General features: G+C 47.6%; 1 protein-coding gene across 5 annotated transcripts; it reads left to right on the plus strand.

The window, feature by feature from the left end:
- Positions 1-149: 149 nt before the first annotated feature.
- LOC116981233 (cytochrome c oxidase assembly protein COX15 homolog) lies at positions 150-12,276 on the plus strand. 5 transcript variants are annotated; one of them, XM_033034098.1, is made up of 10 exons: positions 150-268; positions 2,134-2,315; positions 3,390-3,512; positions 3,996-4,182; positions 5,559-5,726; positions 7,600-7,681; positions 8,826-8,980; positions 9,676-9,789; positions 10,809-11,428; positions 11,549-12,276. In XM_033034098.1, the coding sequence occupies exons 1-9, from the start codon at positions 215-217 to the stop codon at positions 10,938-10,940; spliced, it is 1,197 nt and encodes a 398-aa protein (XP_032889989.1). In that variant the 5' UTR covers positions 150-214; the 3' UTR covers positions 10,941-11,428; positions 11,549-12,276. The 5 variants fall into 5 exon arrangements, with proteins under 5 accessions (XP_032889989.1, XP_032889988.1, XP_032889987.1 ...); XM_033034097.1 differs by having other exon boundaries at positions 11,553-12,276; XM_033034096.1 differs by having other exon boundaries at positions 162-292.
- Positions 12,277-14,458: the final 2,182 nt, after the last annotated feature.

A 14,458-nucleotide genomic window follows, 5' to 3' on the forward strand; every position in this document is an offset into this window, starting at 1 on the left:
TCATGGGGAGTATTAAGGGAGCGCATTGTCAGGGGGTGTGACGTTTCACAATGTCGCTGATAATGTAGCGCTCCTTCAAATCTCCCCCCTCCCCCCCGTCACGTGTCCCGGACGTCGCCCCCGTTGAGCACCGGACAGTATGACGGGCTGTGATTGGCCGTCTAAGCGTCCGCGTCGCGGAGTTCACCCTTGACCCGAGGCGCCGGCGGAGGCGATGCTGCTGTTGCTGGGGCTGCGGAGACTGAGCGGCGGCGGTAGCGGTAGCGCGGTGAGTGGTGGTAGCGGTAGCGCGGTGAGTGGGGAGAGAACAAGTGGGGATATATGGGGTGAATAGGGAAGAGGTATTTGGGGGTATATGGGGCAGGGGTTGCATGGGGTGGTAGGGGAGAGAAGACAGGGAAACCAGAGGGTATATATGGTAGTGGAGGGGATATATGGGGTAGGGGATGGAGAGGGAGTAGGGAGGGGAGGGGAGGGGGTAGAAGTGAGCTGGACTCCAACTCACTGCAACGTGGAGGCTGTGGGCCTGGAACTCAGTTTTCCTTTCCCCTGATTCAGTCTGAAGAAGGATCTCGACCTGAATCATCACCTATCCAACAGGTTGTGCTGGAGGGGGTTTCTTCCAACAGAGCTAAAGTTTCACCTGAGGTTCCTCAGAGTAGTCCTGGGACCCCTACAATGATCTGCCTTCAAAAGTCCACTCAAAGGTTAGACTCTTTGCAGATTATTGTATTCTCTATAATAGAATACCATCCATGGAGGATTCGGAGAGACTCCAACCAGACCTTGATGCTTTAGTCATATGGGAAAGAGATTGGCAGATGTCTTTTAATTCTTCTAAGTGCTTCAGTATGAGAGTCACCCACAGCAGGAATCCGGTTACAATGACGTACAAGATGGGGCACTCCACCCTGGAAGAGGTGAAACATCATCCCTACCTGGGAGTAGAACTTAGCAGTGATTTGAAATGGTCTACATCAACCAAACAACCGCCAAGGCTAACAGAATGCTGCGATTGCTGAAGAGAAATATTTATTATTGAAACAACAGAACCAAGTCTAGCCTACAAGACTCTGATAAGACCCAAACTTGTGTATTGCTCTGCGGCCTGGGATCGACAACACAAAACAGATGGGGACAAGTTAGAAATAATTCAAAATAGAGTTGCAACGTTTACCATTGGTGATTACAGCAAGGAGTCCAGTATCACTAAAATGCTTGCTGATCTAGAGTGGGGAAACTCTTCAAGACCGTAGGACCAAATTACGCCTGATGACCATCTATAAAGAACGCAAGGGTTTATTCCAAACAACCTCACGAGTCATCTTCAATCTACAAATTCATCCAGACAACCAAAGACCAGGCAATCGGGGGTTTTCATCCCAGCAAGTAAAGACTGTTATAGGTATTCACTGTACCCAAAGACAATTCGCGAATGGAATCATCTCCACCATGACATTCGCAATGCACCCGACGTCCAGACCTTCAAGACCAAGTTGGAAACAATCGATATTAAGACGCTGACTTCTAAGGCTCACTTTAATATTTAATTGTGACTTTGCACATGACCCTCGACGACCAGTGATGGTGATTATACGTCAAGATACAGATATTCATTTTCTCCAGAGATGCTGCCTGACCCACTGAGTTACTCCAGCACTTTGTGTTCATCTTTTGTGTAAACCGATGTCTGCAGTTCCTTTGTGCACAAAAATGTGCAGCACAGCAATAGATCCTTCGGCCCACAATATCATTGCTGAACATGATGCCAAGTTGAACTGATCTCCTCTCTGCCTGCATGTGACCCATATACCACCATTTCTAGCATACCCATATGCCTGCCTAAAAGCCACTATATTGTCTCCTGTTGACTCCTGTCTCTCCATCTCTGGAAACCATCGATGGGTGATGTTTTGGGTCGGGACCTTTCATCAAATTGCAGGGAGGAGTGGGAAAGAAAGCCTGCAGGAAGAAGGGGCAGAACAATTTAATTCCCTTCTTGATCTATCTTTATTATAGTATAAAGGGCACAAACTCTCCATGCCAACCTTGTGAGAAAAGAGAGCACCCGTACCTCCGGCTCTCGGGGAAGGCGATGGTGGTAATGCTCTTTTGTTCATGTTTTCTTCTCAGCTCCGCCCGCTGTGGAAGCGTTGTGTGGTGCGAAGGGGGAAGAGCTCTGTTGTCGCCGATGCCACCGCGGGGTCTGCAGCTGCCTTGGTGCCCAACGCTGCCACCAACCGCGTGCTGGGGAAATGGATGATTGCCTGCAGCGGGATGGTCGTTGGGGCCGTGGTCCTTGGCGGAGTGACCAGGTGAGAGAACGAGCTCCTTGTCAAAAATAACCAATCTGCCTTCCCAGGGCATTCTTTAATTATTCAAGTGTTTTATTGTCATATGTCCCGAAATGAAACCATGAAACTCTTACTTGCAGCAGCATAACAGATATATTAACATACCGCTCTGTAAACGCCATAATAAAGAGCGAAAGAAAGCAAAAAGACAAAACAATGACCCCATCTATGTAGTTTAAAGCTTACTTGGAGGTTGTTCATGGTTCTTGGTCCTCCAAAAATATTCCAAATAGAATTTAAACCGGACGTGGCGGAGGGTGGATTTAAGTACTGCTTAATGGCCCAATGGTTGTAGGGATGAATCTGGACTTTACAGTTTTTAGGTTCCAATACCTTCTTCCCGATAGCAGGAGTGAAATAAAAATATGGCCAGGATGGTTTGGGTGATGTGAGAGGAGGTCAGTACCCGTGATAGACATTGTTCACCACTTATTGCAATTTTTTCGTTCCTGGGCGTTCGAGTTGCCGAACTAGGCCGTGATGTGACCAGTCAATATACTCCCTATTATACACCTGTAGAGGTTCAAGAGACTATTCGTTGACATACAGCTTTCAGGATGTGGAGTCACTGGAAGGATGGGCATGTTCTTCTCTGCCTGTCGCGCTGGGTTAACCGACAGCCCTGGACTGACGTTCCGCGCTTGCTGTGAGCCCGGGGTCACTACTGCTCCGGGCCGGTGTCCTGTCAGTCCAGGGCTGTTGCTTAACTCGGCGGGACAGGCAGAGTTGAGCTGGAGTTAGCGCTTCTCCTCCGTGCTGGCTGTAAGCCTGGGGCCACCACTGCTCCGGGCCGGTGTCCTGTCAGTCCAGGGCTGACTGGATAGCACGCAACATAAAAGCTTTTACTGTGACAATAATAAACAAGTATCAAATAATAAACTAAACTACTGGAAACACTCTCCACATCCACTTGATCAAGACCTTGCGTTATTACATTTTGCCTCTTTCACCTTAAAGCTCTGCATGCTACTGACAATGTATCGCAGATTATGGGCTTCCCATGGTGGTAGTAAAGGCTTTCCTTCTCTTTCACAGGCTGACCGAATCTGGCTTGTCAATGGTCGACTGGCACCTGATCAAGGAAATGAAGCCCCCCAGTACCCTGCCTGAGTGGGAGGCAGAGTTTCAGAAGTACCAGCAGTTCCCCGAGTTTAAGATGTGAGTTTATAGTGCCAGAGTCCCACGTTCGATCCTGACTATGGGTGCTGTCTGTATGGAGTTTGTACGTTCTCCCTGTGACCACGTGTGTTTTTTCCGGGTGCTTCGGTTTCCTCCCACACTCCAAAGACATACAGGTTTAAGGTAAAATTGGCTTTGGTAAAACTGTAAGTTGTCCCTAGTGTGTAGGATGGAACTAGTGTACGTGGATCGCTGGTCGGCGCGGACTCGGTGGGCTGGAGGGATTGTTTCCACACTGTATCTCTAAAAGCTAGAGATTAAGTATTGAGGGAGAACCGCACTGCCAGAGAGAGGATTGAGGGAGCGCCGCACTGTCAGAGATGGAACAAATTGTGCCGCAGTGGGGGGAAGCTTTTCTGTGTAGATTCTTGCTGGTAGAATGACCATTTCTACTCTCCTTCCATCTGCAGACTGTGTGTGTTGGCCTGTGCCTGCTTCACTGGCTTGGTATTTTTTTTGCAGATTAAACCATGACATGACTCTGAATGAGTTCAAGTTCATCTGGTACATGGAGTATTCCCACCGGATGTGGGGCCGGGCGGTGGGACTGGCCTACATCCTCCCCGCCGTCTACTTCTGGAAGAAGGGCTGGATGTCGAGGAGCTTGAAGCTGAGGGTGGTGGGCCTGTGTGGCTTTGTGTGCTTCCAGGTGAGTTGTCAGCTCCTCATCGGGCAACCCGGCTGCAAGGGACTGGCCGGAGTGGGCATCTGATGTTAGAGTGCCGGTAAACGCTCAGCAGGTCAGGCAGCATCTATGGAGAGAGGACCAGAGCTGACATCAGAGGTTGGAGGTTCAATGGTGCTTTCTTTGTCACATATGCAACTGCACAGCGAAATGCAGTCTGAAGAAGGCTGGACCCGAAACGTCGCCCATTCCTGCTCTCCATAGATGCTGCCTCACCCGCTGTGTTACTCCAGTATTTTCATTCTGTTGCAGTTCCCGCCAACCAACGTTCCCGTCCTCTCCTCGTCCGGCCATCTTTGTGTCACGGGGGTGCTTCCTGCAGCTGACTTTGAAGGCGCTAGAGACCTTACTCCGTTTCACCCCCCCCCCCCTCCCCCCGCCTCTTATGGGCCCACGTTCCTCGTATCCGACGTCTCGAGCTCCCTCCCGGTTACGCCGTTCAAGCCATCAGGCTATATGTACACCATATGGACACGAGCAACTATATGTACACCAAATTATTTACATTTATACACTAATCAAATATTTACAAAGCCATACAAAAAAGAGAGAGAAAAAGAAAAAACCCTCATATACTATACAGTATCTCTTAGTCATATATACAACCCATCACCCTATAATCACCCTTCCCAATACAATCAGTATAACAAATATGCCACTCACAATCACCTATCCTCATCCCAATATCCTTTTAAAACTTTCCCCGCACATCTCTGTTATCTCCAGCCCATTCCCCCTGGAAAAAGAGGGTTGGAGAGTCAGAACCTTTTTCCTAGGGTGGAAAAATCAAATATTAGAGGGCATGACTTTGTGACACGGGAGATAGCTTAACGGAGATGTGCGGGGCAAGTTTTTTTTAAAAGAGTGGTGAGTACCTGGAACATGCTGCTTTGGTTGGTGGTGGCGGCTGATGGGGAAGTGGTGTTTAAGGGGCTTTTGGAAAGGCAGGTAATAGAGGGACATGGATCATACACAGTCAGAGAAGATCTGTTCAACGACATCATGTTCGGCACAGACGTGGGCCGAATGGCCGTTCCTGAACTGTACTTTTTTTGCTGAAATTGCACACCGACAAGTGATTTCTGTACACTAACACTAACCTACCCACTAGGGACAATTTACAATCTTTACCAAAGCCAATTAACCTGCAAACCTGAAAGTTTTTGGAGTGTGGGAGGAAACCGGAGCACCCAGTAAAAAACACACACAGTCACAGGGAGAAAGCACAAACTCCGCACAGACAGCACCCCCAGTCAGGATTGAACCCGGGTCTCTGGCGCTGTGAGGCAGCAACTCTACCGCTGCGTACTGTTTTATGTACTAAATGTGTTTTTTCTCAGGGTTTGCTCGGCTGGTTCATGGTGAAGAGTGGTTTGGAGGAGAAGCAAGACTCCCACGATATCCCCCGCGTCAGTCAGTACCGCCTGGCTGCACATCTGGGCTCCGCGTTGCTGCTGTACTGCGCTAGTCTGTGGACGGGCCTGTCCCTCCTCCTGCCCCCCAACAAGGTACCGTACGGGGCACTAGAGGGTTTAGCCTTTAGTTTAGTTCAGAGATACAGCGCGGAATCAGGCCCTTCGGCCCACCAATTCCATTCCGACCAGCGATCACCCGTACACTAGTTCTATCCTATACACTGAAATGTTACCCATCCATGTTCTTCAGAAATGCTGCCTGACTCGCTGAGTTACTCCAGCACTTTGTTTGCTAAACCAGAATCTACAGTTCCTTGTTACTAGCGAATAAAAGAGCGGGGAGGAAGACAGCAGTCAACAGGAGACACAATATTAGTTTGGTTTAGAGATACAGCGTGGAAACATGCCCCTTCAGCCCACCAAGTCCATGCTTATGCACGCATCCTGTTTATCGACTTTAGCTCGGCCTTTAACACTATACACCCAATTAAACTCTACAATAAACTGTTGGACATGAGCATTCACCCTGCCATGTGCCATTGGATTCTGCACTTTTTGACAAACAGACAGCAAAGAGTCAAGGTGGGTGAAAAACTCTCCAGCCCTCTGACTCTCAACACAGGAGCCCCTCAAGGGTGCGTTCTGTCACCTCAGCTCTTCTCACTTTACACCAACAACCTCACATCCCAATGCAGCTCAGTCAAAATTTTCAAATATGCAGACGACACAACAATAATTGGCCTCATCTCAGACAACAACGAATCACAATACCATCAAACAGTGGACAGCGCAGTCAAATGGTGTGCAGATAACAACCTCCAGCTTAATACTTCAAAAACCTTAGAAATCATCATAGATTTCAGACGCAAACCTCAAACCCCCGGTCCATGTCAACTCCCACCCCATAACCTCCACGAACTCATTTAAGTTTCTGGGCACCTATATTTGCAATAATCTAAAATGGCACATCAACGCAGACCACATCATCAAGAAAGGACAACAACGCCTATACTTCCTCAGACAGCTCAAAAAGTTCAGAGTCCACAAACACCTCCTGGTCCGTTTTTATCAATCCATCATTGAAATCATCATCACCTCCTCAATCACAGTCTGGTACGGAAACACTGACAGTCACTCACTACACAGATTACAGCGCATTGTCTCCAAGGCCTCCAGGATCATCAACTCCCCCCTCCCCTCAATCCATTCCATTTACCTCCAACGTACCTCAAAACGGGCAATAAAGATAATCTCGGACCCCTCCCATCCAGCAAACCACCTTTTCCAGTCTCTCCCTTCAGGGAGGCACCTCAGGTCACTTGCTACAAAATCCACCCGCTTTAAAAACAGTTTCTTCCCCTCAGCAATAAGAACACTCAATTCCCTCCAATAACAGACAACACTAAGGACTTTTGATGTATACAGTGTCTTGTCTATGGTCTTTGTCTGTTCTTTTGCACTATGTATTGTTGGTGAGATTTGAGATTTGTGATGTGGTATGCATGCACTTTATTACTGTGATCTGTGTTGTTATTAGTGTTAATGTGACTAAAGCAGTGTACCATCATGTACCAAACCCAAATACCACCAACCCTGGTCGTGTGGCAAATAAAGATTCTATCTATCTATCTATGCTGACCAGCGAACCAGCCAGCACCTGAATAGTTCTATCCTGCACAAGCTGGGGATAATTTATGCACGTCAATTAACCTACAAACCCCTACTTCTTTGAAGTATGGGAGGAAAGTGTGGCACCCGGAGAAAAGCCACGCAGGTCACAGGGAGAACGTACAAATCCATACAGATAGCATTCGAAGTCAGGATCGAACCCGAGTCTCTGGCGCTGTGAGGCAGCAACTCTACCGCTGCGCCTCGGTGTCAGCTGTTGTGATTTAATGATAAATTGTTTCCCACTGTGTCGATCAAGTAAACTTGCGACTTTAATGAGGTTCCTGTCCTATCACAGATGCCGAATACTCGCCAGATGATGCTGTTTCGGCAATTTGCTCGAGGGACCGGTGGCCTGGTTTTTATAACCGCACTTTCAGGTAAAACACTGTCTGATTCAATGCTGGTAAGAGTCTCGGGCCCTTAAGATGGGTTGGTGTTGTATTATATGATTTTAGAATGATTCAAAACATCAACTGAAATCAAACTAGATAGAAATATATAAAATCATGAGAGACAGGTAGGTGGATGGGACAGGTTTGTGGGCCAAACACAGGTGGGTTTAGCTTAGATGGGACATATTGGCTGGTGTGGGCAAGTTTGGCCGAAGGGCCTGTTTCCACTAAGACTCTGATTCTATGACACAGTAGAGTAGACAGTGCCAACCTTTATAGGACTTTGGTTAGGCTGCCTTTGGAGTATCACATGCAGTTGTGGTCACCCCATTGCAGGAAAGATGTGGAGTCTTTGGAGAGGGTGGAAATGTCAAATACTAGAGGGCTTTAAGGTGAGAGGGGCAAAGTTCAAAGGAGATGTGCGGACATGCTTTTCCTACGCTGAGGGTGTAGGTTCCTGGAACGCCTTGCCAGGGGTAGTGGTGGAGACAATTATTATAGGAGGGTATAAGATGCTAACAGGCATGTGGATATGGAGGGATATGCATCATATGCATATAGACGAGATTTTATCTTGGCCTCATGTTCGACGCGGTCATTGTGGAATGAAGGGCCTGTTCCTGTGCCTTGTATATAAATCTATAACCGTATACATGCAGGCTTTTTAGATTTTTCAATTTAAAATTTCCAACATGTACCAATATATACATTTTGCCCCGGTGATTAAATCCTGAATATTTTAGGGCAACACAGTGCGCAGCGGCAGAGTTGCTGCCTCACAGTGCCAGAGATCCAGGTTCGATCCTGTCTACGATCCGGGTGCTGTATTATAGAGTTTGTATGTTCTTGTGAACACCTGACTTTTCTCCGAGTGTTCCGGTTTCACCCCACATTCCAAAGACTTGCGGGTTTGTAGGTTAATGGCTTCGGTAAAATTGTAAATTGTCTCTCGTGTGTAGGATAGTGCTAGTATACAGGGTGATTGCTGGCCGGCATGGATTCGGTGGGCCGAAGGGCCTGTTTCCACTCTGGCCCTAAACAAAACAAGTTGCTGTTTTGTGAGTCGTGCCTGTTGAAGCCCATTTGTGGTCACGATTGATGGTGACTGTTCTCTTTGGTCTGTCTGCAGGAGCTTTCGTTGCTGGCTTGGATGCTGGTCTCGTTTACAACTCTTTCCCCAAAATGGGTGCCCGCTGGGTACCTGATGACCTTTTGGCCTTCTCCCCGGCTCTCCGAAACTTCTTTGAGAACCCAACCACCGTGCAGTTCGATCACCGGATCCTGGTAACTATTTCCCAATTTTGTCGGCGTGGGCAATTTTCTATTTCTGCTTTGCTCCACAGAGGTTAGAGCAGGGGTCGGCAACCTTGTTCTGCATAAAGGTCGGGACGCATGTCTGTGAGCGGATGGCGGGCCACATCTATCACGTGTACACATGATCCCGCCCCCATCCTGCCCCGGATGGCAGGCATCAAATCACATGTTCACATGGATCCTGCCCCTTCGAGGACACCACCCGGAGCACTGGCCCTAGTTACGGGCGCTCACGAACATGGCGCACCTGGTTTAGCGACATAATGCCTGAAAACAGGCCCTTTGGTCCAACTTGCTCAAACTAACCAACATGTCCCGTCAACACTAGTCCCATCTGCTTGCATTGTCACATATCCCTCTAAACCTTTCCTGTCCATGTACCTGTCTAAATGTTTCTTCAATGTTGTGGAAGTATGTGCCTCAACTATCTCCTCCGGCAGCTCGTTCCATATACCCGTAATCCTTACTGCCTTACAGCGCCGGAGACCCGGATTCAATCATGACCTCGGGTGCTGTCTAAATCATCCGCTCCATTCGGTAATTTTCAATGATGTCTCCCCTCGTCATTCCAAACTCCAGCAAGTGCAGGCCCAGAGCTGTCAAATGCTCATCGTATGTTACCATGGTGTGGTTCTAGTTCTGTAATCTGTGCTCTCTGTTCCCAGGGCATTGCCTCAGTGACAGCAGTGACCGTCCTCTACGCATTATCCCGCAGGATGGCCTTAACCAGAAGAACACGGGTGGCTGTTTCCTCGCTTCTGGCCATGGTTTACATGCAGGTACTAGCACAGATCAGCGTGGCATTACTGGCACTAATACAGCGAGGCGTACACACTCAACCACATTCCAACCTGTGCCAGAAGCTCTTGGGAATCAGCTGCACAGTGTGGGGCTATCCACTAGCATTTGAGGTTGCACAGTGGCGCAGCGGTAGAGTTGTTGCCTCACAGCGCCAGAGACCCGGGTTTGATCCCCACTATGGGTGCTGTCTGTATGGAGTTTGTAAATTCTCCCTGTGACCGCATGGGTTTCCCCCGGGTGCTCCAATTTCCTCCCACATTCCAAAAACGTGCAGGTTTTTTAGGTTAAACGAATGTGCCTTCAGGTTACCATTATTACACCTGTGTAGGAAGGAACTGCAGATGCTGGTTTCCACCGAAGATAGATACAAAATGGTGGCTGGTAAAAAGGAATAGGTGATGTTTGGGGTCAAAACCCTATCCCTTCATTATCACCTCTTCTAATGGACCATTATGGGCTCCACCTTTTCTTGGTGATTGGTGCCGGCTCTGATTTATGCTGCACCTTTTCATATCTCTAGTTTCCCTCTCCCCTAACTGAAGACTGGTTTTGACCAGAGTCTAGGAGCAGACAGCACAGCCTCTGAATAAAAGGACGTACCTCTACAAAGGAGATGAGGAGGAATTACTTTAGTCAGAGGGTGGAATTCTGTGCAAAATTCACTGCCACAGAATGCTGTGGACCTTTAAAAGGCGGAGATTGATAGGTTCTTGATTAGAAAAGGTGTCGGGGGTTATGGGGAGAAGGCAGGAGAATGGGGCTGAGGAGGAAAGATAGATCAGCCATGATTGAATGGCAGAGCAGACTTGATGGGTGGAATGGCCTAATGCTGCTCCTATATGAAACGTCATCCATCCATGTTATCCAGAGATGCTGCCTGACCCGCAGAGTTACTCCAGCATTTTGTCTGTATTATTATGCCTGTGTTCCGTGATCTCAAAGTCTGCGAATCACTGCTGTAAAATAAACTAAAAACGAGACCTGCACCTTGTTTCAGGCGGCGCTGGGAATCGGCACGCTGCTGCTCTACGTCCCCACTCCCGTGGCGGCCACGCACCAGTCGGGGTCCCTGGTTCTCCTCAGCATGTCCGTCTGGTTGATTCACGAGCTCCGCAGACTCCCCAAGTAAAGCATTACGCACCAGCGGCCGCACGGAGCGAGCTCTCGATGCAGGCCGCGATCGCTGATCAACGTCCTCGCCTTGAACAGCGGGGAGAGGAGTCGCAAATTCATGTGCACATCTCAGGTCGTGAGTGTCCAGTGCTGTGGTTTCTCTTGGATGTTACGGCCTTCTTTTTCCAGTTTTCCTACTAATCAATGGTTCAATAGTGCTTTATTTGTCACGTATGCAGCTGCACAGTGAAATTCATTTTGCGCGCATAAAACACACACACAGGTGATGCCAAAACTGCGCCCTTTCCAAAGTCCGGTCGGCCCGAGTGCTCGATGTACTGGAGCAGTTCCCTCTCCTCGCCCGGTCACGCCTGTGTCCCAGGGGCGCCTCTTGCAGCCGATCTTGAAGGCACTGAAGTCAATACCCCAGTTCACCCTCCTGCCAACCCCAGCTCCTCACGTCTCCAGCTCCCTTCAGTACATGATGTGACTGAAGGGGAGAGAGTTCAAGTTCAAGTGAGTTTATTGTCATGTGTCCCTGTATAGGACAATGAAATTCTTGCTTTGCTTAAGCACACAGAAAAATAGTAAGGCATTTACTACAGTACAGATAAATGTGTCCAGGGAGAGAGTGAGAGATAAGCACACAAAATCTTTAAGTGTAATCTATATTCTTTGCAGTTTTGACTACATATATAAACGGATCTACCCTGCTATACCAAGTTCTATTGAATTGCCTTATTATCACGTGCAAAACTCAGTGAAATCCTTTTGCGAGTCACCACACTTGGTGCCATTTCCAAAGTTCGGTTTGCGGGCTATGCCTGACGGAGCGGCGCCCGATCTAGGCGAGCTCCAGGCCTCCAGCCATTGCCTTTGTCAGGATCGTTCAGCAAGCCCAAGTCCCTCTCCTCACCCAGCCGACCTCGAGGGTACGGAAGGCACGACCCTGATTCACACTCCTAGTGGCCTTGCTCCTCGCGTCTGTCGACGGCTCCCTCCTCTCTGGTCCGTGGTAATGTTACAATGATGTTGATCTGTCGCTGGGCTAGCTTCACTACATCGTTCTGCACTCAGAATCTATGTTAAAGAAGTGCTTTAACTTCTATGCTCCTGTCCACCTCTCAAAGTTGTTCCCACTGCCCTCTGCTGGTGAAGGTCTTCCTCTGCAACCACAAACCATTCCCTCAATGCCCGCGTCTCGCATTTCAAGGGAAGGTTATGCAATCAGTGTTGTTCCAAAAATGTAATAATTTAATCGAGATGTCAATCAGAAATCAATAATACTAATTCTACATTTAAATATTTTGCAAATTATGATGAATTAAAAAAGCAATATTTTACAATATCTTGAATATTGTGTTATGTTTGATTTTTATTCTGGCCCTGGTATCTTTTCAGAAGAACAAGAAGGGTCTTGACCCAAAATGTCATCTATCCATGTTCTCCAGTAATGCTGCCTGACCAGCTGAGTTACTTCAGCAATTATTTTGCAGACCATCATCTGTAGTTCTTCGTATCACTTGCCTGCCCTAACCTCTATTCTAGCCACCTTCCGTCTACTGCGTTCAGTCTGAAGATGGGTCCCGACCCGAAACGTCACCTTTCCATGTTCTCCAGAGATGCTATCTGTCCTGCTTACTCCAGCACTTTGTGTCCTGTGTATTAACCAGCCTCTGCAGTTCCTTGTTTCTGCACTCTGAAATGGAGAACTGCTGGAAATGCTTGTCTGATTGGGCGAAGAAAGAAACCGATTTAGATTTTGATGGGAAAAATAGATGGTTGAGTGATGGAGTCTTTTCCCCAGAGGAGGGGAAATCAAGAACCAGAGGACATACATTTAAGATGAGGAGAAATATTTAATAGGAACCCAAGGGGCAACTTTATGCACATAAAGAGTGGTGGGTATATGGAATGAGCTGCCAGGGAAGGTAGTTGAGGCTGGTACTATAACCGCATTAAGAGACATTGGACAGCTACATGGATAAGAAAGGTTTAGTGGGATATGGGGCAAACATGGGTAAATGGGTCAGCGTTGACAAGTTGGGCCGAAGGGTCTGTTTCCATGCTGTATGATTGACTCCTGAACAGTACGTGCTGAGATTGCTGTTTGTTCTTGACTGAAATTTTCTCTTTTTTCCTTAATCTTTTTCCTGAAAAGTTCACTTTAACATCTGCCCTTCCTTGAAAACTCACCTTTCAGCTCTGTGTATTTTGTTCTTGTTATTATGCCCTTCTCAAAAAAACTCAATCTAGATTGTTTTCCTTTTCAAGACATTATAAACCACAGGGACGGAATTAGGCCATTCGTCCCATCAAGTGTACTCCACCATTTAATCATGGTTGATCTATTTTTTCCCCTCAACCTCATTCTCCTGCCTTCTCCCTATAACATTTGATGGCATTATTCAAGAACCTTTCAATCTCCACTTTAAAAACACCCAATGACTTGACCTCCACTGCCGTCTGTAGCAATGAATTCCACACTCTGCTAAAGAAGTTATTTCTCATCTCCATTCTGAAGGTCCGTCTTTTTATTCTGAGGCTGTGCCCTCTGGTCCTAGACTCCCTGACTACTGGAAACATCCTCTCCAGGTCTCTATCGAGGCCTTTCATTACCTCTTTCATTACAGATTCTAGCAATTGCCATATCATTAATGTTATGCTAAGTTAGTTGAGTTTCTCCTTTTTGGCGCACTGGTATTACATTAACCACCCTTCTATTCCTCAATTATAGAACCCTCGAAGATTATCCATCCTGTTTAAAGCCACTACATCAAAACGTTTGGATGTCAGTGATCAAGACTGGTGATGCCTGTTTTCTAGCTCACTGACTAAGCTAAGTTTAGTTTATTGACACGCGTACGAGGTGCGGTCTTCTTCTTCTTTCGTGTGGCATGCACAGCCTAAAGTTGTAGGACAACTTGTTCTATTTGATCTTCTGTTTGTGCACGTCGAGTTGATTGCATTAGTCGAAACAGGGCAGACCACGTGAAGGTTGCAATCTTCCACCCCACGAGGTGCGGTGAAAAGCTTTTGTTGCAGTCAGCGGAAAGACTATCCATATTCCAATCGAGCCGTCCACAGTGTACAGATACATGATAAAGGAATGACGTTTAGTGCAAGGTAACGTCCAATTAAAGATAGTCTGAGGGTCTCCAATTAGGTAAATAGTAGTGTGTGGGAAGGTATTGCAGATGCTGGTTTAAACCGAAGATAGACACAAAAAGCTGGAGTAACTCAGCGGAACAGGCTCAGGATAGTAGCTCAGGTCTGCTCTCTAGTTGGTGATAGGACGGTTCAGTTGCCTGATAACAGCTGGGAAGTGTCCCTGAATCTGGAGGTGTGCGTTTTCACACTTCTGTCCCTCTTGCCTGATGAGAGAGGGGAGAAAAGTGAGTGACTGGGGTGCGACTGGTCCTTGATTATGCTGCTGGCCTTGCCGAAGCAGTGTGAGGTGTAGATGGAGTTAATGGAAGGGAGGTTGTTTTGTGTGATGGTCTGGGCTGCGTCCACAACTATTCGCAATTCCTC

This window comes from Amblyraja radiata, chromosome 15 (assembly GCF_010909765.2).
Source record: "Amblyraja radiata isolate CabotCenter1 chromosome 15, sAmbRad1.1.pri, whole genome shotgun sequence".
Taxonomy (NCBI): domain Eukaryota; kingdom Metazoa; phylum Chordata; class Chondrichthyes; order Rajiformes; family Rajidae; genus Amblyraja; species Amblyraja radiata.

Coding starts and splice junctions, on each gene's coding strand:
- LOC116981233 (XM_033034096.1), top strand. CDS start 215: ATGCTGCTGTTGCTGGGGCTGCGGAGACTGAGCGGCGGCGGTAGCGGT. Junction 4,183..5,558: donor GTGGCTTTGTGTGCTTCCAG/GTGAGTTGTCAG, acceptor GTTTTTTCTCAG/GGTTTGCTCGGCTGGTTCAT. Junction 7,682..8,825: donor TTTTATAACCGCACTTTCAG/GTAAAACACTGT, acceptor GTCTGTCTGCAG/GAGCTTTCGTTGCTGGCTTG.